This window comes from Equus caballus, chromosome 22 (genome assembly GCF_041296265.1).
Source record: "Equus caballus isolate H_3958 breed thoroughbred chromosome 22, TB-T2T, whole genome shotgun sequence".
NCBI lineage: Eukaryota > Metazoa > Chordata > Mammalia > Perissodactyla > Equidae > Equus > Equus caballus.
The window spans coordinates 49831564-49859223 of NC_091705.1; the positions used below are offsets into that span (position 1 = coordinate 49831564).

At 48.8% G+C, this 27660-nt stretch overlaps 2 protein-coding genes across 13 annotated transcripts in view; one reads left to right on the forward strand and one right to left on the reverse strand.

Moving 5' to 3' along the window:
* Positions 1-17996, reverse strand: part of DIDO1 (death inducer-obliterator 1) — a 57638-nt gene extending 39642 nt beyond the window's left edge. For 4 of the 11 annotated variants that reach the window (XR_011431089.1, XM_005604850.4, XM_070247936.1 and 1 more), the window contains exon 1: positions 17858-17996. The gene's annotated coding sequence lies outside the window, so the exon portion shown is untranslated. Of the gene's footprint in view, positions 1-8646; positions 9017-17837 lie in introns of those variants that run through there. The other 7 variants (XR_011431087.1, XM_001491593.5, XM_005604851.4 and 4 more) reach the window with 4 other exon arrangements.
* Positions 17997-18093: 97 nt separating this feature from the next.
* On the forward strand, positions 18094-27564 carry GID8 (GID complex subunit 8 homolog). 2 transcript variants are annotated; one of them, XM_023626896.2, is made up of 5 exons: positions 18094-18314; positions 21074-21203; positions 22251-22447; positions 22949-23146; positions 23959-27564. In XM_023626896.2, the coding sequence occupies exons 2-5, from the start codon at positions 21086-21088 to the stop codon at positions 24130-24132; spliced, it is 687 nt and encodes a 228-aa protein (XP_023482664.1). In that variant the 5' UTR covers positions 18094-18314; positions 21074-21085; the 3' UTR covers positions 24133-27564. The 2 variants fall into 2 exon arrangements, with proteins under 2 accessions (XP_023482664.1, XP_001493635.1); XM_001493585.7 differs by lacking the exon at positions 18094-18314 and adding an exon at positions 18373-18658.
* The last annotated feature ends 96 nt before the right edge of the window (positions 27565-27660 follow it).

Below are 27660 nucleotides of genomic sequence, written 5' to 3' on the forward strand. Positions count from 1 at the left end.
CGTGCCCCACCTGGCGGCCAAACAGTGTTTCTCCAAACTTCACGTCCCCCTGAAGCAGGATCCAAAACTACCAACTTTCGCTCTGAAACAATTCTCACCAGCAGTCAGAAATTATATCCAACGCTACAAAACAACCTCATTATTCTGGACTCTGCTGACTCAGAATTTTTAATTCTGACAGGCTAGGCTAAGTTTACATTTTATATGTTCTGTATTAAGGGTCTTCCCTCTCACCACTAATCTTTGCCGTCGCTGTGGAGGGACTGAGACGATGCCAGCTAAAAGTTCTTTCCATGACTAAGAAAGATAGATTTCTCAATTAAAGACTCTTTCACAATTTAGTTTTTATTAATGAAACGGTCACTAATGATAATAGGCCCAGAAATTCCAGACAACTCAATACATCCCGAAAACACGAATGTTCTCCTACGATCAGCAATGGCTGCTTTCAGTCTACGTTGACTTGATGGCCCATGGGCCCGCTCTCCTCTCCTCAGTGAGCCCACAGGTCTGCAGCAGCAAACACCACACTTACCCGTTAAACAGGGAGAGAAGAGCGGTTTGGGCCCACAAAGTAAACTAAGAAATCCAATTTTTGTTTATTTCAATATCTACACAGAACCTGACTCAACCGTAAAATTACATTGAAGTCCTTCAGATGGCGAATTCAAAGTTTTGCTGCTTACCATATAACACTGTCATTATTAAAATTATTCTGATGACGTGAAGGCGTCCACAACAGCATAAGTTTCTCAAGAGGTAAATAGAGAAATCTAGAAACAACCCTCCTGTTTAAAATTTCTTAGGTATTTTTGCTTTATGTAAAACTTGCTGAGGACTGATGCCTTGGGCCAGGCTCCGGTGTGAAGCCAGGCCTCCAGCTCCCTTGTCCCAGGTGTGCAATCGGTACTCTGGTTTCTCTCAGTCCAACACAGGCTTGTGACCCTGGTGGGCAACTCTCAATCAGCGCCAGGAGCCAGAGCAGCCATGAATACATCAAGGTTAAGGAGAAGGAAACGAGGCTTTCGACTGTGCTCTATTTAATCGTGTGGACACAGTCCCCTAAACAGCTTCTGCGGATGGGTTTTTGCTGTGGTCTGCACGTTTGTGTCTCCCCAAAATTCATGTTGAAACTTAGTGCCCAAAGTGATAGTACTAGGAGATGGGCCTTTGGGAGGTGCTTAGGTCATGAGGTCCGAGCCCTCATGAATGGGATCAGTGCCCTTAAAAAGAGACCCCAGAGAAATTCTTTGTTCCCCCACAACCCAGAAGACATCTCACCAGGATCCGACCATGCTGGCACCCTGTCTGTGGTCTTTTGTTACAGCAGCCCAAGGGACTGAGCCAGCTCCCCTCTCATCTCTCAGTAAACAAAAAAATATGGTTTCAAACACTATGCAAGGGACTGTCTGAATCTTACATCCTGAGGGATCGGTACTCTTAGGACAAGGCCACCACCTGGTTCCTCTGAACTGTACAGGTTCCCCTCATTAAAAAATCTGCCATATGGGACAAGTCTGGCTACAGCTAAATGCCCAAGGACAACACTGGGATGGGTTCCCAGACAGGAGCCTCCCCTCTCCTTCCCCAACCAAGACAGAGAGAGAGAGCGAGCTCTCACGCACACTCACAGGAGGCCTGTAAAAACAGAGAGGATGCTGTCACTCCCCAGGACAGTGCAAGGTAAAGTGCTGAGTCATCCTGTCGAGCACGTCAGGGGCCCCTTCCCCTCGGAGTCTGCAGATCCTGTAGCTGTTAATTAAGAAGCTGATCTCCCAGAGGGCCACCCCCTCCTGCCACCCCAACCAGCCACTCTACTGCTTCGATATCCAAATTCGTCTGTTTGGGCCCCAAGTGCATCTGTGCCGGCACCTACAAGGCACTGCGGCAAGATCCCTGCATCCTAGTTTGGTCTCCTGGGGTCATGCCATGAGGGGCCTGCATCATTCCACAGCCCCCAACACAGGTCACTCTCTCCCGTCTTCACCACGGCTACAGTTGCTTTTAAGGACCCAGCGAGAGGCTGTGTATAGTGAAAGGACATTCTACGATAATGCAAAGTGCCACTCAACGTTTCTCTCCTCTTCTGGCATCTGAAACAAGAGGCTGCGTGCCCTAAAGCCAAAAGAAGTCTTGGGCCCTTCCCACTCAGCAGGCACCCTGGCCACGCTCTGGGCCTCTGGTTTCAGGTGGTCCACTTGGAGGAAGAAGGCGTGCACTGAAACACCCTCACCTGTGATGACAAACTAGCCTTATTCCACGTTTTTCCCAAAAGGTACACATTTGAGCCAATCACAACAGTTCAAAGACATTGCCTATCTTCCCAAAAGTAATCCATTTTCTCAGGTGTTACAACTTGGAGTCAACTGTTTTTTAAAATTCTCATTTCTCTACAAGAAGAGCATTTCTAATCATTATCTAGAGCAGAGGTTCTCAAAGTGCGGTCCACGGTCTCTTTCAGGAGGTCCCCAAGGTCAAGTTATCTGCACAACACTAAGACATTACGTGTCTTTTTCACTGGTCACTCTCTCAGGAGTATGTGGCAGAGTTTTCTGGGAGCTAAATGACAGTGATATCACAACAGTTTCAATGCAAAAGCAGATGCGAGAATCCAGCTGTTGTCAGTTAGGCCAGACATTAAAGAGATTTGCAAAAATGTAAAACAATGCCACCTTTCTCATTAAGTTGTCTTTGTCTTGGAAAACAGTTTCCATAAAACACTATTCACATTAATATGCAGATGTCTATCATTATGATTTAAAAATGAATATAAACTTAAATATCCCCCTTTTAGAGCCTAACATGGTAAATATCAATATATATATAATATAAATAAACAAAAGCTCTTTGGGGTCCTGGTAATTTGAGGTGTCAAGAGGTCTTGAGTTTAGCTGTGTAAACAGGTCAGTTTGAGAACGGCTGACATGGACACAGACTTTACACTTAGGGTAACTTTGAAGGGCTGCTCCTGATGGGCCAAAAGCAACTCTGACGACCTTGCCTGTCAGGAAGACTAAAAGACAGTGGCAGTACTGCTTCAGTATTAGACTCTTCCAGACCAACCTCCCCTGCCACACCCCCGCCCCTGGCCTTTCCTCAATCACAGGTCCACATGACAACTGAGAAGGCGCTGATTTCCAACTATGAAACTGACTGCAGCACTCCCAGAGTGACTGCCACCTCAGTTCAAAGAGCACGTGCTAGGAGAAAAAAACAAAGGCCTTCTCTTACAGGCGTCTGCTTCTTGAGTGAAGCTGCATCTTATGAAGGTATTAGGATCTCAAGTCACAGGCCAAGAGGCAAAAATGCTTGGGGACCTCGGAAACTCAAAAGTCAAGAATGAACTGTGGTTTCTTTCAGCTGAAATCTTCCTTTTTTTCCGAGATTAGCAGACACCAATGTCTAGTTTTGTTTTTGGGGATAGTGGAAAAGGTCTGAGTTTAATACAGGAGTTTCTGTATCCATTTTTGCAGATCCATACAGAGCTGACGTGACAGTCAGGCTGTATACAATGTCACTTGACAGACTTGTACCACTGCTGCATGGGTTGGACGAAGTGCAGAGGAAGGATGTCTTACTACTAAAAACATGCTGTGAAAGGGAAAACAGTTTAAATGACAATCTAACCAACCCACAGTCCCTGGCTTGCATCCACCTAGCCCTGTATCTCCATGGGGTGGCCAGGGGCATTTCAGGAGGGACCACTCTTCTTTGTGCAGGCTCAAGAGTCTCTGTCCTGACCAAGGCAGCCAGCAGTGCCCTCCCCAACTGACTACAGCGTGACACCCCACCATTCACAAGTGGGGTGAGTCCTCTAATAAGCAGATTGGGTGTCAGGAGGCTCAAGGGGTGGCACCATGGAAGAATGCAGGCTCCATGTCAGACGTCCCTGTCTTCCTTCCCAGCTGCAAACAAAAACAGCTTGGCATGCTGGGCAAAAGCACCTCTCTCTGGGCTGTACTTTCCTGCCTGGGAAATGGGGACAATTGTGACCTCACAATTTCCTAAAAGACATCTGAAACTACATCTTGTCAAGTGCCAGTCAGTGCTTGCACACAGCAAGCATGCAATACATGGTGGAAGTCATATATTAAAATGACAATGCCCATGTCAGTGAGCATTTGGGGAAACAGGCCCTCTCAGGAGAGTCTGACAAATATTTACCAAGAACCCCTATGTGCTGGGCATGGGGACAGAGCAGGCAACATCCCTGTTTCCATGGACCAGGTGGGCATGCTTCATTCACTCTGACCCAGCCGAGATAACTGGGAAAGGGGGGGCATATTTATAAGAGTGCTCCCAGGCATGCATTTTTTTTTTCCTGGGAAAGATTCACCCTGTGCTAACTTCCGCTGCCAATCTTTCTCTTTCTCTCTTCCCCTCCGCAAAGCCCCAGTACATAATTGTAGGACCTTCTAGTTCTTCTCTGTGAGCCACCACCACAGCATGGTAACCCAGAGAAGACTGGTGTGGTTCCAAGTCCAGGAATCGAACCTGGGCCACCAAAGCAGAGTGCGCCAAACTTCTACCCACTAGGCCATCAGGGCTGGCTCCCAGGCACTTTTTTTTCCACAAAGGAACACAAACTGATGTCCATTTTCAGGAGACTGGTTTGAAAAATTAAGAAACATCCATATAATGGAATTCTTTAAGACTGAAATTAAAGGATGATAACCCCCACGGCCACTGCCATGGAAAGAGGCCCACACACGTGAGTGAAGAGGCAGATCACAACTCAGTCCTGCACAGTGGCTACATTCCCTGAACACATCCTGCCATACACACACCCATGTTCACGAACACGTGAAGAGCTGTAATGTCAGCTTCGGGATGGCGCCATTTCTGGTGTTTGTGCTATCCTCTTTATATTTTTTATATTGTTTTAAGTTTCTATATACGTATTTAACTTTGTAACCCAAACAAAGTAAAGCTATCTTTACACTGGGGAAAAAACCCCTCATGTACCTTCTTATAAAGGTGTATTAGATGCCACTTAAAGTATCTGTATCAGCATAGGAAAACAAAACCACAGCATCTAAGTTTGATTCCCAGAGAGAAATATCTGCTTCACAAATTACACACAAGATAAACACTGCCTACTGATTTAAGTACTGATTAAGTCACTGATACAAGAATTCTTATTAAAATATGTACAATTACCTATTCAACTTCAGATAACAACTTACCCTCAGTATTACTACTGAAGAAATAAAATAAGGCCTAAGCAAGAGACTACTGTCCAGGAAGTGTGGGCACTCAGACCAACTGAGCTCGCTTCAGACTGCTTCTGATCTCCTCTTCCTCTATTAGTAGATTAGTACGTTTCCATTAAGTGTTAATCATAGAGCCTTTCTAACGGCATTCACACACACCATGTGATAATGGCCATAAAGAGAGTAATATTAGATATCCACTGTAACAGACCTCATCATTTAAACAAGAAATGCAAAGGGGAGACTCCATTTAGGGAAAGCTTTCTTAACGGACTTTCAGTCCACCAGGCATATAAAAAATCAGGCCTCCACTGGACACCCTATCACTGCAGGGACCCGAGGACAACAGTGAGCTGGCCCGTAAACACAGCCAATCTTTGCTCTTGCAAGAGCCAAATGGAAGTCACTTGGTACCATGAGAAAAGTGCATAAAAAAAGGTAAAACGACGTACCATGTTAATAGAAGTATAAAACAATCAGGACCTGGAACATGTCACAAACACAGAACTAAAAAGAACCAGTTCCTGGGCTGCTCAGGAACACACACTCAGTGACTAAGACCCCTACGTTCGTAGAAAGACTTACAGTGTCAACAGCAGGACCAAACTCCACTGCCAAAAGAAAATGGGAGCCAAAGCCCCCACAAAAGAAACTCCACAAAAGAAACTCACCCCAAAGCCCATGTGAAGCACTGAGAGTGCCCATCTCTAAGCCTCCATGACACATTTCCTCAAAAAGCCATTGTGATGTTCACACACGCACACACACCGTGAACAGCACTGTTTGCCAGGAAAGAAACCGGTAACCATGGGTACTAGCAGAGAGGAAGGAGCTGAGGGGAGCAGCAACTGCACAACTTTTTTCTTTTGGAGGAAGACTAGCCCTGAGCTAACTGCTGACAATCCTCCTCTTTTCGCTGAGGAAGACTGGCCCTGAGCTAACATCCCTACCCATCTTCCTCTACTTTATATGTGGGACGCCTACCACAGCATGGCTTGTCAAGTGGTACCATGTCTGCATCCGGGATCTGAACCGGAGAACCCTGGGCCGCCGAAGCGGAATGTGCAAACTTAACCACTGTGCCACCGGGCCTGCCCCTGCATAACTTTTTATTTGTGCATTTTCTTTTTTCTTTTTCCTAAAGATTGGCACCTGAGCCAATCCTCTTCTCCCCAAAGTCCTCCAGTACATAGCTGTATATTCTAGTTGTGAGTACCTCTGGTTGTGCTATGTGGGACGCCGCCTCAGCATGGCCTGACAAGCAGTGCCAGGTCCAAGCCTGGAATCTGAACCGGCGAAACCCTGGGCCGCCGAAGCGGAGCACACGAACTTAACCACTCGGCCACGGGGCCGGCCCCTGTGCCTTTTCTTGTCAGAACAGAACTCAATTTGCTTGCAATAGCCTGAATTTAATCAAATGCTAATAAGGGACAGCTCTAGGCAGAAAATTAAAAGTAAATTAAAGAGAGACGTTATTCCTAAACTCACTGTTAAAGTAAGTGTTCAAAAACACAGGCAAGAAGGGTAGAGACAGCACTTAAGAAATGCCTTACGCGTAAAGTTTCCAACAGGGCTGGGTCTGTGTCTCCCAGGTGACACTTCTGAGATGTCTATGCCATGTTTAAAATGGGAAACTAGTGGACTAGCCACAGACACATATGTATGTATACACCAACCCCAAGTGCCACAAGGGCTCTAGACTCCAGGACACATGGATGGCAACAGTGGGTTTCAGTGAAAGAGCTGGGATGCCCTCACAAGCCCCCGCTACACTTGTCTCCAGGACTGGAAAGACCATCTTTCTGGTCGCTGCTACAGCCAGGGTGTTCAGCACACAGACGCGATAAATATTTGCCAAATAAATCAAGGAACTGTTCTAAAGGTTACGGATTTTATGTCCTTGAAATGCACAGCTAAAGTACCTTTCTTGGATGCATTATTTCAGTTAGGGTCTATGTAGCTCTGGGGAAACCATGGGACATTTGTCTGGGGTGGCCCGACAGTCCAGTTAGAACCCAGCTCAACGATTTCAGGCAAGTTCCTTCCCCGTGCTTCACCTTCCTGGAGGTTCGAATGCGTACAAAAGCACTCGACTCATTAAACAAGTTAGCACTCATGAACTGCTCAGAACAGGGTCCACCTTGGTGGAGTAGCCACCGTGAGCTGTTATTGGCGCCAAATGGAGGCAGCTTCCCCCTGGCACCAATCTACAAGTACACTGAGAGTATGTCAATATACTGAGAAGATCTTAAAATCGACCTTTTCCTTCTGCAAAACACCCAGATACATTAGGCTCAAATCTCATTCTATCAGTGAGCAAATAATATGGATATTGTTATCTATGGCTAAGGTAAGAATTAAAGAGTACCTCCAATTTAACTCGTGCCCTGTTGTTACTTACCTATGATCCCAACTCTAAGCTTATTTACTGAGGTGCTAGATTCAAAGCAGAAAACCTGGTCCTAACCTCCAGTGTCTCACAATCTGGCCAGGGAGCAACAGACACAGAAATACAGGGAAGCAAGCAAAGGGGAAGCCGAATGTCAAAGGCGTGAAAAGAGAGAAAGGGAACGGCCAGAGGCACGCCTCCAGTGGAAAGCAAAAGTTGCCCCTTTCACTTTCAGGACAAAGGGAGAGTAATATGTGACACAATATACATCAAATTGGCAAGTCCCACAAAAAAGACACTAGAAATCAGTATTTTACGGCTAGGCATACACTCTTTAAGAAAGTGAAACCGATTCTCTGAAAGCCTTCTTTGCTTACTATAGTGCCAAATATCACAGAACCATCGTAATGTACCCTCTACAAGAGCAGTCGGCCAGAAATCAAAACCATCAAGTTAAACGAAAAGCAACAGAACCCAAAGTTTAAAATAGGATCCTAGGATGAAACTTCATGATCCTTCAAGAATGTCTTGAACTAACTGGGGTTGAAAACAAAAGGATCCAATCCTACCAGCTAGTTACCTGAAACAGAATCATTCCTTCGTGTAACCCAGCGAGCCTGAGAACTTCCAGGAAAGCGCATTTTCCCTCCTCTTGGCCTATTCCACCCCCTACGCTGCTGATTGGGCAACATTTGCTATTATCCCTTCGAGTCGGATCACACTGTGAACAAACCACCGACTAAACACCCCTCGCGGGCTGACCAGGCCCCAGGCCGGCGCCCACGCATGGAGACCATCGCCGGGCCCCTAGCCGCCCGTCACCCAGGCGTGGCGCCCCGCAGCCCCCATCCCCGGCCTGCCCTCCCGCCCTCCGTCTGTCCCCGCGGCCGCCGCCATCTTCTCTTCCCGGCGGGAGCGCAGCCCAGCACGGACGCTGCGGCTCTGCGCGGGCCAGGCTCGGGCGCCGCAGCTGTCCCCGCCCGCCCGCCTACCCCCCGAATGCGGCCGGCGGCAGTCGGCCCCTCCGCCCGGCGCCCCACTCACCACGGGGCGCAGGCCTCTAGGGTCTCGCAGCCATTTCCTCCGAGCGCCACGGAGCGGACAGGCGGGCGGGGTCGGCGCCGGCCACCGAGACATGGGGGCTAGAGGGGCCGCCCGCGCTCCGAGCGGAAGCGGAGCCACAGCCACCGAGACCCACCGGGTGCTAGAGAGGCCGCCCGCGCCCCGAGCGGCGCCCCCGCGTGGCGAGCGAACGGAGGTCAGGCTCCGCCCCCGCCTTGCGCGCATGCGCCCTGTGCGCCGCCCGGTTCTCGGAGCCCAAGGGCCAAAGCTGGGGGCGGAGGCGGCGGGGATCCCAGGCTGTGGGGCCCTGAGGACCAGCCACCCCAGGGAGTGCACCGTTGCCTGGGTCCCCTTGTGGCGGAGGGGGCGGGGACGAGGATCAAGCAGCAGGGCGCAGCGCTCTTTTCCCACAGACTCGTTCTGTTCCCCCCCGCGCTCAACCTGCACCCACACGCCCAGCAGCGCAGCGACCCGCCTCAGCCTCCCTACACGCGGCCACAGCGAGCGTCTGCTCACGGGACTGCGGGGGGAGGCCGGTCACTGTCGGAAAAGGGAGAGGGGCGCTGGCAGATGCGTAACCCTCCACCTGCAGTTTCTTGCCAGTGCTGACTACTGACACCCTGCACCTGGCCTCCCCAGATACTCAGCAAACAGACCTCGGAGGGAAAGAGCTGCTTGCCTCGGGGCACCGTGGACACTGGACATTTGACCTGCCAGCAGCAGCCTTGGCCGGGCCTTTGCCCCCATTACTTCCTCCACAGCCCTCTTCGGAGCTCCTTAGAAGCAGGACCCCTTGGCCTTTGTTTTAGGCCCAGCGAAAAGCGGAAAGCTGCCCTGCGCACAGTGAAGCAGAGATGCTTCCTTGTGCGAGAACCAGGGGCCTGGGAGTAGGCATGCTTTTTGATAAACATCTCTAAAGATCACAGGGCCCGCCAGTTTCTTTCCGAGAGAGACTGTCAGTTTTCTCCAAAGGAATACAACACAGCTTGTTTCTGCTGGCGCAGCTCCCTTAGGACCACCTTCATTGAATCTTGCAAGGATGGGCTCTATACTCTTCCATCTCGATGTGGCTTCAGGTTTGCCCTCAGGTAGGCGTAGCGGGAAGTTTACAGACCCGCCAGATGGAGTTGAAACCAGCTTGAACAAGCAGTTTGATCTTGGGCAAGTTGTAAAATGGGACTCACATACTGTAACTCGGGGAAGATGACTTGAGGCCTCCCTACAAAGGGCTCCCTAAACGGGAGTTGGACGGGAAACTCCACACCGCCTCTTTAGATGAAGATCTTTAAAGAAAGCAAAACCAACAGTCACATCTTTCTGCAAGGTGAGATTTTAACACTGGGGTGCAGTTCCAGGCTGGGGGCTCAGAGGGATGAAAGGCCCTTAGGAGTGGGCGGATAATGGAATAGGAGAAGGAAGCATGAGAAAGCTCAGAGTGGAAAACCAGCAGACAAAGGGGAAACCCAGAGAGCAACAGCAGGAAGCCCCCACTCGTTGTCACTACAGTCCTCAAAGATCCTCAGGATGCCTCCCACAAAGCAACAGGAAAGGAAACCACTCAGGCCCCTGGAACTGAGCCTCCCCTTCGAATCTCTCCCAGCAGGACCTGACTCTGATTGCTGGCTCTGACTTTGGCTTGTGGGCTGAGGGGCACTTGCCACCCTGGTGAGGAGCCAGGCCCTCCCCCTGCGACCTCTTCACATAATTCCAGTTCACCTGTTGTCACTCCTGATGGAAGCTGCTCTTCGCTGGTGAAAAAGGCCTTTCTGGAATTGTAGATTGGGTATTTTTTGGTTGAACTCTACTAGCTAAAGAATATTTCCTTCTAACAAATGTACTTTAATAGCTAAACCCAGAGGATGAAACAAATTTTTAAAAGGGGCTCCGGTTGTCTCAAATTCTTCCCTTAAATATCCCCAATGCACAAACGAAAGTCCCAAAGTCCTGTGGACTGACAACAAGAGTGGCTCAGAGGGTGGAAGGGGGCAGGAAGCTTAAGAGGCTTCCATGCCTCAAGGAGGTTTCAGAGTCTCCATGAAAAAAGTATGATTGGCGCATCACCAACACTTATATACACCAGGTCCTGCCACCCCCACCCCATGGAAAGTTCAAGGAAGTTTATAGAAAACTCAGCAATCCTTTACAAAAACTGCTTCTTGGTGCCCACTCCTCTCACCCCTGAATTAAAGCCCGTTGAAAAGCAGGGTCCTCAGCAGAATACCCTGATCCCAAATGAAAATCCTAAAGTAAAGTGCGCCTCTCCTTGGGGTCAAATGCAATCACCACAGGCAAAGCGTACCCTCAGGGCAGCTGTTTCCAAGGACAATTTAAAACCAGGCGAGGCAGCAGCAAGTACTTTTATTGTTACTCACTTGCAATTCAGACAGAGAGCAGCCCCAGGCCCTCTCCATGGGCGGGTCGCTGAGAAGTGGCTTGAGGGTCAGGGTCACAGGTGAGGGGCAGCCCCTCAGCTAGCAGTGACCCCCATTGGACCCCAGGCTGGGTCCCAGGTGGCCCTGCATCGTACTCAGATGGACCTGGGGCAGAGGGGAGGCTCGGGCTGAGGGGGTGGCCCCGGGGTGGGGGAGGGGAAATGGGGTGAGGGCACGGGGCGGTGGAAGGGACAAGGTCAGCAGCTCTTCTCCTCCCTGGCCTCAGTTTGGAGAAAACCCGCAGGATTCTTCCAGAATGGCCACCGCTGCCGGTGCCCTTTGATGCAGAGGTCAAGGACTGCAGGGCTCAGACCTCACACTTGCCCAGGCCCCAGGCTTGCTGGACAGACAGCATGTGGCACACTGTGGAGAACTATGCATTACTTGCAGATTCCCCAGTCTTCTGGGGGCTGCCCCAAGGCTGGGCCTGGTGCTCTCAGTGACAACAGCACCTCCCTCTGTTTTGCTTCTCACCCTATTCTGGTCCCTGGTGCATGGTGCCTGGCACCCAGAGGCTGTGCTCTTAACTATTTGTGGAATTAAATAGGTGAACGGAAAGTTTATTACAAAATACACCCCTGCCATTCCCCGGGGATACAATGTAGATTCCCAGGAACAGACAAATCTAGTATTTTTTTTTTATTGCTAACAAAAGCTTTAACCACTGTATTCTTTTTTTATTTGAGAAACTGATGAATTTTCATTACTTTTACATTGTATAAAGCCAGCTAACTTTAACAGTTAATTTTAGATAAATTCACTTGGACGGTCCTGTCATCTCACAATCAAACTGGCTACTACTCTCCCAAAGCAAGACCCAGCACTAGCCTTTGGCTCTCCTGTAGGGCAAACAGCAGGTTTGTCTAGCAGAGGCGCAGATCCTGCATTTGTGCGTCACCATCAGAAAAGCCCGCTTCACTGACTACGAGAGTTTGGCTAGATGCTGCTCTGAAGGGACCAACTGTCTCAGAAGCAGAGTGCTGTGGTGGCGAGGGTGGAGGTAAGTCAAGGGGGCTGGCAGCATGGAACAGGGCCAGGAGACAAAACACAAGGTGAGGAAAAAGTTAGGATTAGGGGTTAAACTTTGTGTCCAATCCTGAAGACTTACAGAAAGTCATCTGCGCAATGTGATAGAGCTAAACATTCAAAGTAGCAAATGAGAATCATACCAATCTGTCTTTTAGGGAAAAGAATCAACAAAGGTGAAAGACTAGGAAAGGGAATAACATGGGAGGAGGGAATCGCGCCCACTAATGCTGTGCCACGTAATCTTTCTACACTAAACGTCTGTAGCTGGCATTGGGATGGTGTCCCATCATTTGAACAAGAATGCCATAAACCACCGCTATGACTATCTTAATTAGAAAAGCAACAAGCCACGGCTCTTGGGTCCCTTCAGCCTGCGGAAGTGGCTCCAGACAAGGTGGCTGTGGCCTCACGACAATGATCTAACACTAGGTACAAAGAAGTGCAGAGGAGACAGGGCACTGAATCTAGATGTGTTCTCGGATCTTCCACCCTTTTCCAGAGATCCTTAGAAAAAATTAAGTCCAAGTATTTTTCTCTCTCCCTCTATAATAAAGCCCTAGCTTTGTTACCTAAACTAGAGCGAACACATTCAAATAGAACAGTGCTTGTTACTCCTACCTTCTAGGACAGTTCCTGTTACTCTGAGAGTCTAAGTTTCCCTGTGAGTTGAGTGAGGAAAGGAAATAAAGTCAACTTCAGAAGAAATTAATATTTTAATAAGTATAAGGCATAAAAATCATATTTCCTTTCTGGTTGGTTTCATCTCTTAACAGTCTCTAAAGGAATACACCAAATAAAGAAGCCAGAAAAAATCAATGCCTTTCACAGATCTTGACAGAAAAGCAATTTAAGAGTAAAGCAATTGTGCCTAAATGGGCCCTTTAGCATTCTAGGCTAATCGTGCTGCTAAGTATGTAACAGAGAAAAGGGAAACCAAGCCCACAGACCTTCCTTGAATTCCTAAACCCACTGGGGAGCATGAAAAGAAAGCTGCAGAACCTCCCCAAGGTGAGAGGATGGTCAACCTAAACCAAGTTCCAGGGCAGGGGCAGGGCACCAGGCCGCTGGCGTGTCGGGCTTCAGAGGGAGGGTGCAGCTACAATCGTACAGGCTACATTTTAAGAGATTACTTTTTTTCCGCAAATGAAAATACTTAAAAAGTGAAAAAGATTGTTTAAAAGTCAGGTCTAACAGTGGCTTTCTGGATTTGTCCAGAATAGAAATACTGTATAAATTCCTGCTCTTGCTTAGCTCACAAAAACAAAATGGTGAAAGTGAGAAAGAGTGTATTTGAAGGAAATACCAACAAGAATAACAGAAGCTGAGCTTTAGGGTTTTCAAAAGGACACCCAAAAGATTTTATTCTGAATTTCAACAAAATCAATACCCATAAATTACCCTTCTGATACCAGAATATGTTTGAGTTCCAGATTGAACAAACTGCTTCTAAAATTTAGAAATCCAAGGAAAAACAAGATCTCCCCCAAATCTGTCAACAGAAGGTGAGAGGCCAAGAATGTTCCCTTTTATGGTTGTGCAGAGAAATGAAAAATCTTAGGAGCCTGTCAGACGTACAAAAGTTCCTCTCACTCCAATAGAAAGTAAGCTTTTAAAGAGTAAATGTAAGAGGACTTTAAAGTCAAAAAAGCAAAAAACAAAAATTTTGCAAGTGTGTTTTAAAAAAGGAAAATGTGAACACGGACAGAAAAAATGTCTCATCTTCATTCAATGCTTCTAACTTCCAGTTAGACTTCTGATCCTAACAGCGGGTCTCATACAAAAAAAATCCTTAAAGCATACATAGATACAACTATACACATATCTATTATATATGTGTTTTTATATGGATATACATGTGTATATCTATATAAATTTTTGTTTAAATTTATAAAAAGAAAGAAAGGTCCAATCCCAAACTGATGTGTATATCAAACTCTTGACCAGTCAGGTCTGACGGGCAAAGTCAAATTCAATAGGAATGGTCCACAAACAGTCTGCAAATGGGCAAATTAAACAATGCCACTCCAGCGGTCTGCCCGTGCCCTCCTGCTGGCAGCCCCCACACCACTCATTTGTTTCAAGGAGCTTGATGCTGGACACAGTTTATGGTACAACCTCAGCAGGAGTTAAAGGTTAAAAAGAAAAGGATCAATAAAAACATTACTCTTACTTTTACCCATCCAAAGAAACGTCTGACATAGCCAGGCTTTCTGATTTAGTGTATGATGTAGAAAGAGATGGAGAGGGAGGGTGACCCTATCAAACAACCCCATGACATGCTCCACGGGGGTCTTAGTCCAAGTAAGACGCATGGCATCTGAGTATGTGCAGCAACTACATCGTAATAAAATTCTTCCTTACTCCTTTCAACATCTCCATGAAGAAACTTAGAACACTGAAAAGCTAAGCCTGTGGAAACTGACTCCCTGGTGTTTACTGCCTGCTTGTGGCAATGATTCTGAGCAGCAACAACCAATTCGTTTATTCATTATCCAGAACAATCAGGTTTGTTTTTGCCAAATCTCTTTGAAAGCAGGGGCTCCAGTATGCAGGGGTTTGATTTTATGCTTTTGGGTTTTTAGAGTAAGACAAAAATACCCACCGAAGTACTGTGGTTCTCTAAAACATGGCTGATATCCTAGTTGTGGAACAGTCTAGGATTTGAGTAAAGGAAGCACCGTGTATTTTATTCTCAAAATACTTTTCCCTTTTTAAGAACTCTTTAATGTTCTTTTAAGAAATAAACTGTTAACTCCTGTCTTTAAAGAACTGCTAATTTGTCAAAACAAAACTCTCCACCTGAGCCTGGAGAACACACTGGACCACTGGCTGCCCCCCCCACAACGGTGCCCCTCTTTCCTACCAGGAAGTGCAGCCAGTTAATGATCCCACTGGGCTGAAATCTTAGTCAGCCTGGTCAATGCTACAGATGGTGGCCAAAGTGGCCTAGAACCCACCCACCTCCTTCCTGCTCCCACACCCTCAGCCTCCTCGCTGCAGGCTGGTGTCTTCAGGCCTCCGGCCAGGCTCGCCTCCATCTTCACTCCATACACTCTCCACAGGGGACCTCAAGCACACCTGGCTGTGCTTGCCTTTACCTTGATCTGGATGCATCTACTCACCTGTTCCCCTAACATCTCCACTTGATGCCTCAAGTGCACCTCAAAACCTAAAGCATGCAAAATGAGCTCATGACTTCTGAGCCTCCTCACTAACCCAGGCCCTTTCTTGGTGTCTTTATTCAGCGATGGTCCCAGCCCATAACTTAAATGCACAAGCCAGAAACCTGGAGATTCTCCTTGACAGGCCTGCCTCCCTCCCCCTCAGCCACCAAATCCTGCTGCTTCAGTGTTTAACGTGATCAGTTCCACCTGCTCACTTCTCTGCACATCTGCCGCACAGCCTGAATCACTTCTGAAAGTGGTAAACACATGAGCTGACTTCACCTAACCCCCATTCACCTCTCAACTCACCGCAGTCTAACTGCCACCCCACCTTGTCAGTGAACTTACTCTGTCACCAGGAACTGTCGGTCAGTTGTTGCTGAATGCCGTACTTGCCCACCCTGCTGCATCTGACGCTGCTAATCACATCTAGAAACTATGCCCCACAGCTTCGGGAGAGCCTGCTGAGGCCCTGGTCCTTGTCAAACCTCTCCGGGTGTTTCTTCTCTGTTGCCTCAGTGGACAACTTCTTTCGCTAATGCCTACATGTTGCTGTCCTCCTGGATTCATCCACTCCTCCTCTCTATGGAGTTTCTCTGAATACGTTCATCAGCCCTCACACACAAAACCCTCATCCTTCTCTTGAGCTTTAAAGTGTCCCACAGGCACCTCAAACTAAACAAGGTCCACAGTGAACTCATCATCTTCCCTTCCCTTCCATCTCACTCCTCATCATGATGGTTCTTTCTCAGTTGGCACCACCACCATTGACCTCATCAACCAGGATCCGCATCTAAGCATCACTCTTGACTTCTTCCCTCCCGTACCTCTACAAACTGTCAGTCACCAGGGACTGCCAGTCTTCCCTCCTCACTGAAGGTCTCCCTTGGTCCATTTCCAGAGGCTGCTTCCAGTGAAGGTCTCCATCATCACTCACTCACTTATTCCTTCACCTTCTCAACAAATCTCTGTGAACTCCTACCACGTACTAGATGCTTCAGTTCCTGTCAAGCTCACGTTTGTGAAGCATGACATCCTACAGGCATCAGTGATACAGATCAGTGTGCCAAATGTTACAAAGGGATAATTCAGGACAGCACGTGAGCACAAAAGAGAAGCAGCACATCCAACTTTGATTAGGGAAGGTTCCCACTCTGAGAAGTCAGCCTAGCCAAGTGTTTTATGTGAGAGCCCAGAGGTGAGAGAACCTGGTTGAGTGGGGAGAAGTTCAAACAGGTCAGGATGCTGGAGCAGAGAGGGAAAGGGCAGGAGCGTGCTGTTTTTAACTGTGCTCACTTTGCACAGGTAGCTGCACAGTCCAGGAAGTGTGTGAGGGGGACAAGGAGAGATCACCCTGCCTGCTCCGAGGGTTTCAGAAAGGAGCTGGCAGGACCTCTGGGAGGGCAATCCAAGGAACAGAGAAGACAGCCTCAATGTTCTGAGGGAGAGGCTGGCACAATAAAAAGCAGCCAGTCTTTAGACCTAACCAAGGAGGTAGAATCTGCAGGACTTGGTAACTGGCTGGCTGCTGAGGGTAGGGGCTGTTAACCTATGACCCACCGAGAAGGGGCAGCTGAAGCCTCTGTGGACAGGAATATTGTATTTCCTTAGGACACTGCCATGCATGCTTTTTGCTTGTGTACCCTTGAAAAGAATTTTTAAAATCCGCAACCTATCGCACACTATTAAGGTGACATTTAAATTTGTTTATAGGGTCAAGCAGTTGCAAAGAACGTAATCATGGACACGTGCTGCACCTGCGTTTTAAATACTAGATTTGTATCAAAGCTTTGGATCTGCAGATTTAGCTCGTTCCACTAATGGAAAATGTCCATAACTAGTCATCGCTCTTAAAGCTATCTGCCAAATTGGACTTGGTTTCCGGGAGAAGTCTGAGAACACTTTCGCGTTATTCAGTTCACTTTTGAGCAATCACATGAAACCATCTAACTCCTGACTTCTAAATGGGGAAGACGTCGGATTTCCTCGGATGAAATAAGAGGCTGCCACTTCAATTTCCTTCCCGAAGCGCTCTAACGTCCTTTAACATTACTCTCCGGCAATAGGAAGACGAGACCCTCCTCTGAGCCGGTCTGCTTTCTTCCTGAGCAGACGACCAACAATAAGCAAACGCGCGAACGTGTATTTCTGCGTCTCCGCGTCCCCCAGGACCCGGCTGCGGCACAGGGAGACCCTCCGGTCGCCGGGCAGCGGCCGCGGTACCCCGGGGCCCTGTCGCACACGCCTGCAGCCCCTGCCCAACCTGAGCGCGGCGGAGGGCGGGCCGGGCCCCGGGGGGAGGGAGCGCCTGGCCTCGGGCGGAGGCTCCCAGAGGGCGGCCCGTTTGTTGATTCATCTGGCAGCGGGCGAGCAAGCGCTCCCCGCCACGGCCGGGCAATCCCCGGACCCGCCTCAGCAGACGGAATGGAGCGCTCCCGTCGGCCGCGCTCGGGCGGCTCCTCCCGGGCCTGTGCGAAGGCGGGCGCCCGTTCGGAGGCACTCCGCCTCGGGGCGACACGAAACACCGGCGACTGTCTCCCGCCCTCACCCCATGCCCTCCGGGCTCACACAAACGACGGAAGGGACGCTGGGACGTTCGCCTCCGACTCAGTCTAGATGTCGCCATCCCGGCGCGAAGTTCCCCCACACGACGGTTCAACGGCGGCCATCTTGCCCAAAGGCGGCCGACGCCTTTTGACTCTCGCGCCAACCCGTAGAGCGAGGGCGCCGCGAGGGGAGTTCTGCGCAAGGGCGGAAGCTGGGGGTCCCCCGCTTCCGGGAGACTGCTGCGCCCCGCCCCCTCGCGGGAGCACTTGATTGGCTACCGGATCGCGATCTCGCGAGAAGTGGCTGAGGGGGGGCGGCCGCCGGTGCGTCTGGCCTCCGGTTCCCCGCCCCCGCCCCCGCCTCCGCCGCGGCCCCCGCCTCCGCCTCCCCCTCCCCGGCGCCGCCGCCGCCCTCCCCGCCCGCCTGGTCTCCCGAGCTGCCGTGGGGACCGCGAAGCGCGGGCGGCGGGATCCGCACGGTAAGATGGCCGCGGCGGGCCGAGGGGGCCGGGCCGGGCGTCTCCGCGGGAGCGCGGCGGACGGGGGAGGAGCCCGGGGCGGGAGGAGACCGGGGCGGGGGCCGGCGAGGAGACGCGGGAGGGGCCGGGCTCGGGTCCCCGCGCCGCCGGTGCTTCCGTCCGAGGCCGCCGGCCCGCGTTCGGGCCTTACGGTTTGCGGGTCGCCGCAGGTGTCAGAACCGGGCGAGTTCTCGGGGGAGGCGGCGCCCTCCGGACCTGCAAGTCAGACTGTCCTTCTCGGCCGCGGTGGGGCGGGCGCGGTGGAGCGGGCAGCTTAGCTCGGCGTGTTCCTGGAGCGCGTTCCGGTGAGGGCTCCGGCGTTCACAAGGGCCGCCGGTCAGAGGGCGGTAGTTCCTGGAGATGTCGCACATGTGTCTCTGCGAGGAGAACGATTTTATCGCAGGACCGCTTCAGAGCAGGAACTGGGCTGCCCGGGACGTGCATGGCTGCTTGCACGTCTTCAGAATTGGGATTTTGATTTGAATCAAACGTTGAGTATTTAACAGCTGAGTTCTTTTTGCAAGAAACAGAAAGGCCAGTCCTCCAAAGTGGTTGCTTTCAAAAGTCGCTCTCCCCGCCAGGGAGTGGTGCCTGGGTGACTGCTGGTTACCCAGTGGAAGCGGACAGAGGGTGCCTTCTTTGTCCTCGGTTATGTTGAATTGTTGTCTAGACATCAGAAGAGGGCCTGAGTGAGTCGTGCAGTTGGCCGTAGCAGGAGATGGGTATTTGTGTGCGGGACAGCGTCTCTTGGTTTTGCCTGCCCGGCCAGTTTTCTTCTGCTGCGCCTCCCCCCTGGGCTGATCTGTACGTTGCCGCGTCCTCCAAGCACCTGAGGACTTTGTTTTGTGCCCCTTTGCCTCCCTACCCACACTATCTCCCTTGGTGATCTTTGCCCAACTCTTGGCTTCTGGTATCATTTTTTGGCAGATGTTTTCCTAATTAATGTTTCCAGCTCTGAGCTCCCGACCTGTAATCCAGGTGCCTGCTTGACTTCTCCACCTGCGTGTCTCATAGCTCAGACTTGCCTTGCTCCTCAAACCTGTTTCTCTCCCGGTCCTTCCCTCTCATTTGTGGCCCCACCCTCCTAGACCTCAAGCTTGAAGCCTCTGGTCGATTGTCCTCGGGTCTTCCCGCTCTTTTATCCCTCCATGTTCAGTCCAGCAGCAAGGCCCATTGGCTCATGTCCACAGAATGTCGATCTGCTGTGTCTCCAGCTCTTCTGCCGCTGCCCTCTCTTGTTTGGCTGGCTCCTTATCTGTCTTCCTGCTCAGCTCTCACTACCCCACATTTGCCATCTTTTATTTATTTGTTTATTGAAGTAGTTTAGCATGTGCTTAGCTACGTAAAGTAGTACCCATAATATACATATCAGTTACGAAGGATTAAAATGAAGTGGACAGTGGTGGGCTCACCACTCGTCTCAAGAGCCCAGCAGGTGCTCCCAGGGTGAGCACCTACCTATCTGCCTGTCCTCCCACGGTAACCACCTCCTTAGTTTCGTGTTTCATGCCCTTACTTAATACAAGACAGTTCTGCCACGTGTGTATTTATTGCCAAAGCACACGTTATATAGTTGTCTTGTTTTTGTTCTTTACTAAACTGTCTGCCATGCTTGGGCCTCTGCTGCAATTTGCTTGATTGATCCAGCTCATTTTTAAGGGTCATCCATGTGCTTGTGTTCCTTTATTTTAAGCGCTGTAGTGAATTCTGTTATGTGAATACACGGTCACAATGCCTTCTCAGCAATGCCAAAATCCAAATAGCTCTGAAAATGAAAGGTATGTGATGACAAAACCTGACTTCGTGAAGGCTGTTTAATAGCCTGTGTTCCACTCAATATGAATACACATACATTTCACTGAAGAAATACTTGTTTATGAGGTGCTGTCCCAGACCCCAGTGAGGATGTCATATACTGTGTGGTAAACTGTGCCATATAGTCTTTGTACAATCTGCAAAATTCTGAATTCTGAAACATGTCTGCCCAAGGATTTCGGGCTTGGGATTTTGGTTCTGTGAACCACAGTTCGTTTGTCCGTGCTGCTGTTTAAATGAACATCTGGGTGGGTGGCTTCCATAGTTTGCTGTTTTGAGCAGTTTCTTTAAACAGGCTTGTCTGTGTTTGATGCATGGTGAGTTTTCGAGGGTCTCAATCTAGCAGGAGTAGAATTGCTAGGCTGTGAGGAGCACACGTTTTCAGCTTTACGAGGAATGCCAAATGTTTTTGTACCACCAGTCTGTTCTGACAGCAGTGTAAAGAGTTCAAGAGAACCCCACGTCTCTGTTAACACTTGGTAATTTTTGTCAGTGTGGTGGGTATGCGATTGTGGGCTTCTTTTGAGCACATAAGTCGAGCATGTAGTTCTTTAGCTTATACTTTTCACAGGTGCCCTTTGTGCTGAGAGGAGTCTCTGCCTACACTCCTCCTGCAGCCTGTGAGGCCTTACTCACTCTGACCCCAGCTGACCTCTTGACCTCTTAGTTCTAAGACCCTTGGCTCTTACCTGCATTCATCCTAAGTTCTAAATACCCCAGCCTTCTTTCTGTTCCTGAAACCTGCGTTTGGGTCTCAGGCCCATTGCAATTGCTGTTTTGCAGATTTAAATTATCTTCCCACTCTCTTCCTTTTACTTCTTACTACGTCACTGTGTTTATTTCTGAAATGAGCACAGTTGTCATAGAATTCTTTACCAATTTCTTAAAATTTTTTTTTCCTGTAGAAATAAATCAGAATGAGTTATGCAGAAAAACCCGATGAAATCACGAAAGATGAGTGGATGGAGAAACTCAATAACTTACATGTCCAGCGAGCAGACATGAACCGTCTCATCATGAACTACCTGGTCACAGGTAATTCTCCCCTTTTGTACACACAATCAGAACTTTAGTACTGAAGTTCCGTGGTAAAGATATGTTGTGTTTAGGCGTTATACAAACACGGTGCTAACTTAATAAACTTGTAAATTATCATGTTGAAGATATTCTCTTCTGAAGATAAGATTCTCCCAGGTCTCTGAGACCTAAGGCAAAAACCTCTTTCTTGGCCTTTGACGTTTTTACAGTTAATCAAGATAATTAAGAATGTTCTGAAGTACATTTAAAGCCCAAGTAATGGGCTTTTGGCCAGTCTGATAGATTATACTGGACTGTTTCTAGAAGGTGTGCCCAACTGAAAAGAGGAAACGGGGAAGGGCAGAAGCCTAGGAAGGAAAGAAACGTGCTCTGTAGCTGACCCTCAGTCCTCCTTGACATGGGAGAGGAAGGGGCAGTTCTGTACCTGGAAGGAAAACCCAGATGTTTCCAAAGGGTGGAAGTCTCCTTCCTACCAGTTCCCAGCACTGGGCCCCCCACATTAGTCTCTGTGAAGACCTTTTTTGAAAGGTGATGAGGAAATACCAGCCTGTAGCTCTGTGTGTGTGTGTGTGTGTGTGTGTGTGTGTGTGTGTGTGGAGAGAGAGGGACACAGGCTGCTTTGATGTTGAAGAGAACTGTAGACTCACTGAGAGGTGGGAGTGGCCAGGTGGCTGCTGGCTGTGACAGCGTAGCCAGTGTGCCTTGCCTCACCTGGACCAGCTCTGCAGCTTCTCTGCATCATACGTGGAATTGCAGCCTTCTTCAAGGAGCCCACACCAACACTTTGGGCTTCCTGGCATTCTTTCTCACCTTTGGCTGGTGGATTAGAGTTTGTTTGAGTGGAGTAGAGCAAAATGAGCATGGTTTTCTCCTTTTCTGTATCTCACAGGCGTGACTAGTTCATCACAAAGCTGTTGATACCAAATCCCTAAGAAGGAGTGGGTCACATCGGAGGGGATTTACTCAAGGTGAACAGGCTTTCTAGAGATAAAAAGGTTTAACAGGAATGATTTTCCAAGCAATGAAGATGGTTTTCATTTTCAGAGGGCTTTAAGGAAGCAGCAGAGAAGTTTCGAATGGAATCCGGGATCGAACCTAGTGTGGATCTAGAAACACTTGATGAGCGAATCAAAATCCGTGAGATGATCCTGAAAGGCCAGATTCAGGAGGCTATTGCGTTGATCAACAGCCTCCATCCAGAGCTCCTGGACACAAACCGGTATCTGTACTTCCACCTGCAAGTGAGTTTCTGTTGAGAGGCGTCTGGTTTGTGGACACTCGTTAAGTTAAGGTTATTTGCAATGATTCAGAAGTAATGAGGCTAATCTGCATTAATAAACTATTGTTTTAATTTACATGGGGAAGGGGTTTGACATAGCTATTGTCATATATTTCAGAAGCTGTTTCTTGCTTTAAAAATGCCAATTTAGGGGCCGGCCCTGTGATGTAATGGTTAAGTTTGGCACACTCTGCTTCCGTGGCCCGGGTTGGCGGGTTCAGATCCTGGGCACAGACCTAGACCACTTGTCAGCCATGCTGTGGTGGCATTCCACATATAAAGTGGAGGAGGATTGGTACAGATGTTAGCTTAGGGCAACTCTTCCTCAGCGAAACAAGAACAACAAATTTAATAACTCAGAGATGCTAGGAAACTGTTCTTTAAGATGTCCTTCTGACTAGAAAGAAATGCCATACAACGGGGTGTGTGGTGTGTAAACCTGTCTGCCTTTGCCAACGACTAGCAACAGCACCTGATCGAGCTCATCCGCCAGCGCGAGACAGAGGCAGCACTGGAGTTCGCTCAGACCCAGTTGGCAGAGCAAGGCGAAGAGAGCAGAGAGTGCCTGACGGAGATGGAGCGCACACTGGCCCTGCTGGCCTTCGATAACCCTGAAGAGTCACCCTTTGGAGATCTCCTCAATATGATGCAGAGGCAAAAGGTAAAGATTGGTGAAAGGAAAGTCTTCCTTCTCACCTTTAATGGATATGGAGAATGGGATTTTCAGAAAAATACAGTGTGTGTGAATTTATGGTGTAGAATGAAAGACAGATCATTTCTGGGCATGTATGGTATGATAGCATCAATTCTGCCCTAGTTTTTAATTGTTTATTGTGTTAAACGAGGAACAGCAGAGTGTTGTGACTTTATTGTCACATATTCGAGCCTGTTTGCCAATTTTTCTCATTTGTCTTAACCTCTTTCCTGTTTATTTGGAGACTTTTAGAGATAGGTGTCCTGAGTGTTTTTTATTTAAATTCCCATATTTGCTTCTTAGACTTGCTCCTTGCGCTCCTCACTGCTGCTTCTGTATTCCAGCCCACGTGATGGCTCGTCACCCCCAGACACAGCTCCCTGTCTCCCCGCTCTCCTCTGTGCTCGAAGGAGTGTAGCCCCGAGGCCCACGCCAGGTGTCCTCTTGAGGCTCGCTGGGATGGATCTCCTGTCACTCCCACCCTGGTCTTTCCCCTCTCCTTGTCCCCTGGAGCCTGGCTTATGGCATTTAACTGCTATCCAGGCCAGATGTGGCGTTGCCGACCAGACATGAACCCCCTCTGGGCGAGGAGTATATGTTTCAGCTCCTCCAGGGTCCTGCATGGTTCTGGGCTTCTTGTTTGTTTAAATAAATCACAACCTTCTGATGTAAGCTTCTCATGTAAAAATGGTTTTCGAGAGGTGTAAATGATACTATCACAGACTCTTGCTGGTGCTCTGCATGTGTGGTTGTTTTTATTGGATGTATTTATTTTCTAGGTGTGGAGTGAAGTTAACCAAGCTGTCCTAGATTACGAAAATCGTGAGTCAACACCCAAGCTGGCAAAATTACTGAAACTACTCCTTTGGGCTCAGAATGAGCTGGACCAGAAGAAAGTGAAATATCCCAAAATGACAGACCTCAGCAAGGGCGCCATTGAGGAGCCTAAGTAGGGCTTGTGCAGCGGCACCGCGCCCCACCCGGCACACTGGTTGGCCCATCTGCGACTGAAACATTTTTACTGCAGTAGAGAACTCTTTCCCCCTTTTACTTTTTTTTGACCCGGCATCTTTTTTGAAGGGAAAAATGGCCCTTTGAAGCCCGGGAAGACTCGCAGTGAAAGACACTGTCTCTGGCAGTCTGATCCGCATCCGCCTGTGGTGCAACCTGGAGGTGGTGGCGGCTGGCGCTGTCGCTCTGGCACTCGGTGTGTCGGCTGCTGAAGGGTTCCTTTGCCTCGAGAGCTGTTGCTGGGGACTGCCGGCTACACTGGGACTCCACCGAGCACACGAGAAGCACTGGTGGCTGCTTTGCTCTCTGCGGGCACGTGGGCAATGGCGCATTTCTCACTTCTCCTGAGTCTCCTCAGGCCTCGTGCGGAAGTTTCTCCTTCCCCCTTGGTTTTTGCTTTTTCATAGAAAAGACTATATAAATTTGTAAATCCTAATTCAAACACTTCTTCTGTGTGATGGTGTTGAGTTTGATTTGTTTTCCCTTTTGGTCTGGGTTGTGTGGCTTTTGGGGAGATGTGTGTGTGAGGGGTGGGTGGTGTGTTTTCTAATTTTTTAAATATATATCTTGGTGCTGTATGTGGTGAGAAACTTTCCTAGAGGATCAATGAACCATCTCTTCTAGGCAGTTTTGTTGAAAATAAAGGTTTCTCTTTGATTTCAAGAATGACCAAAACGGCCTCCAAAAAGTTTTAGTCATCTCAAACAAACCTTTTGTTTTGGCGGCTGACTTCCCCATGGTGATGGTAGTGACATCATCTGGTGCCTGCAGCTGGAGGACCAGTCCCCTGCTCTGTGTGCTTGGAGTGGACTTCTCAGAGGGAGGGAGTGCCAGTGCTGACGGCTGTGTGCCTTGGTGTGGTGGAGTCCTTGGCTGGGAGTGCCCAGTGGGGAGCTTGAAAGTGGCAACCAGTGCAGCCAGTGAGATGCGAGTGCCGTGTAACTTGGAGTGGAAACACGTGTGTTTGGATTCATTGCAGAGTGTCACTGAGCATTGGTGCTAGGAGTCAGTTTTGTGGAGCATAACAGAACCACTGACCCCTCAGGGCAAGTCTTGTGGAGGTGGCGGTGACGGTGACCAAGAGCACAGAGCTCCTCTTGCCTCTGACAGCTCATGCACTTGGGTGGGGGCTGCCAGCTGCTGGAATGGCTGGGACTCAGTTCTCCCTCAGTGGATTCCTTGTACTGGCACAGGGTGTTCTGGTACCCAGGGCTTGGTGGAGAGAAGGACCACTAGCAGCTGAATTTGGAGGAGTTTCTTTCCTTGACAAGCAAGGTTAGGCAGCTTGCAGGTACTCGGGTTGGTCAGGTGGCCTGCCTCTGATTGCTGGGGCCATCTTTGTCCAGGCCCTGCGCACCCTGAAGCTCCGTCACGCAGTGTCTGCGATACAGCTCTTCTCTGCCTGCGCTGAGGGGTCTGAGGGTGCTGCTGTTTTGAGGGCAGGAGCTGTGGGCAGCATTTGCCTTTGCCAGGTGGCGGTTGTCCTTCAGTCACGGAAGCATGTTAGAACTCCCGCGGCCCCTGCAGACCACTTTGGGCTCCAGACTGTCCCCTTGTGCTGCCTGGTTCATTTGGGGAGGGTGAGGGGGTGCCCCTCACCCCAGAAGTGATGTGTGTCAACTCTGTCTCCATAGTCGTCTTCAGGTGTAAACTTTCTTTAGGATCATTTCCTCTGAGCTTTGAGGATAAAAATAAGTTAGAGGGAAAGAGAGTTTTAATATTCAGGTAATTAGTAGTTAAATATAGCAGAAGCTGGAAGAAAAATCTTAGAAGAGAGGTAGAGATAAAGCTGTACGTTTTTTGAAAAGCACCAGATAATTCAGCATGTTCCTATTTCTCTTTTATGATGAGTGTATATAAGACCGTTTACCTGCCTAATTAATATATAATCAGTTGGACGTATTCTCCAGATTAGCAGGTGTGAGGTGTGTAGTAATGGGAAGTCCTGTTCTCAGGAGTTACCCACAGACTCCTGGACCTGGGTGGGCTTTGTCACGCGCGTGAAATGTCAGGAAGTGGCTGTAAGACTCAGTGTTGGTGTTTCTGTCCCAGTTCAGCCGTTGAGTAGCTTCCTAAGCTAGTGCTGAAGACCAGCGTGAGCTCCTTGTTGGTGGTACTTGAAGGGTTCAGCTGTTATCCTTGTTTTCTTTACTTTGGTTTAAGAGGTTTAGTTACTTTTCCTGGGATCTCTTAGTGGACTAGAAATCTCCTCCGAAAGGAGCGGCTGTACAGACTTTGCCTGTTTGCCACCTTTTTGCAGTTTCCGCTTTTTCAGCAAGCAAACTAAATTAAGCCATTTCAAGATAATGAGCATTAAGTATAATTTGATTTTTCTGCTTCGTCTCATTTGGATTTTACTATCATGTTTATTAAAATGTAATGTTTTACAGAGGTAGTTACTTCTGCTTTTTATGCTTTTTTGTGGAAAGTGCCTTGAAATAAATAAAATCTGAGAATATTCTGGTACTCTATGTTCCTGATATCATGAAGTCATGTGAGGAATAACCCCTGGTTTGGAATCTTTCCAAAGCCTTGGGACTATTGCAAAGCAAATGAGAACTATATTTTTGCCATTTGAATTAAGGTTTCCAGGTTCTAGAAAAGGCAGATGTTTTTTGGACTGGTGTTTGAGATGAGAGTCTCCCCAGCACGTGACTGAAGACCCCGTGAATGAGGCCCCCGGGACACCGAGGCCCTTCTTTCCATCCAGTCAAGACGCGCTCTGAAGATGTGAGGAGAAAACACGTTGAAGATGGTTTTTCTAAGGCGATGTGATGTCTTTATTTTCCTCTTTCTGTACAATATTAGTTTTGGGGAGTGGCAGAACCAGGGGTGTCAGAAAGAATCGTGCACATTTTCTGTTAAAGACAGCGACGTCTTCGGGATAATGGAGCAGGACTCCCCTCCGAGTTGTTGTCGTCAAGTCTTGTGAACAGAAGACTAGATTAAAAGCGTCAGGTGAATGCAATGGTCTGCTTTTCTGCTGACCGAAGACATCGAGTGGGACATAGTAGGGCGTCATGTGGCGCGGCCACCTGCTGCATGTCCTCATCAACCTGTGTAAGTCCGGCTTTTTGACGTGTTTTACTCTGACACCACGCGTGTCATTTTTTACAACGGGTATGTTTTTGTTTCAGAAACATGTACTGCTTTTTTGGATTTATAGTAAATTGTATTGTCAGCGTCAGTCCTGTGAAATCCTGTATGGGACCATCCCTGCTGTAGTCCTTTTGTACGCCTCTGATTCTGTAACCCCGCTTTATTCTTGTGGGCCGATATGTGCTGCCCCCACCAGCATCTTGAAGAATGCAGAATAGGTTGCCTTTGCTGCTTGTTCTTAATTTCACAGTAAAAGTTCTCACATTTTTGTCTCAGTGGTCATCTAAAAGCTCCTTCTTTTCTTCCGTAAAGATAGCCTAATAAGAACAAGGAATTGAATGTAACGCCTTTTTATTGGAAGTTGGCCTGTG

Excerpts from the sequence above, each read along its gene's own strand:
- GID8 (XM_023626896.2), top strand. The coding sequence starts at position 21,086 with ATGAGTTATGCAGAAAAACCCGATGAAATCACGAAAGATGAGTGGATG. Across the intron at positions 21,204-22,250 it reads CATGAACTACCTGGTCACAG|AGGGCTTTAAGGAAGCAGCA; the intron begins GTAATTCTCCCC and ends TTTCATTTTCAG. Across the intron at positions 23,147-23,958 it reads ATATGATGCAGAGGCAAAAG|GTGTGGAGTGAAGTTAACCA; the intron begins GTAAAGATTGGT and ends TTTATTTTCTAG.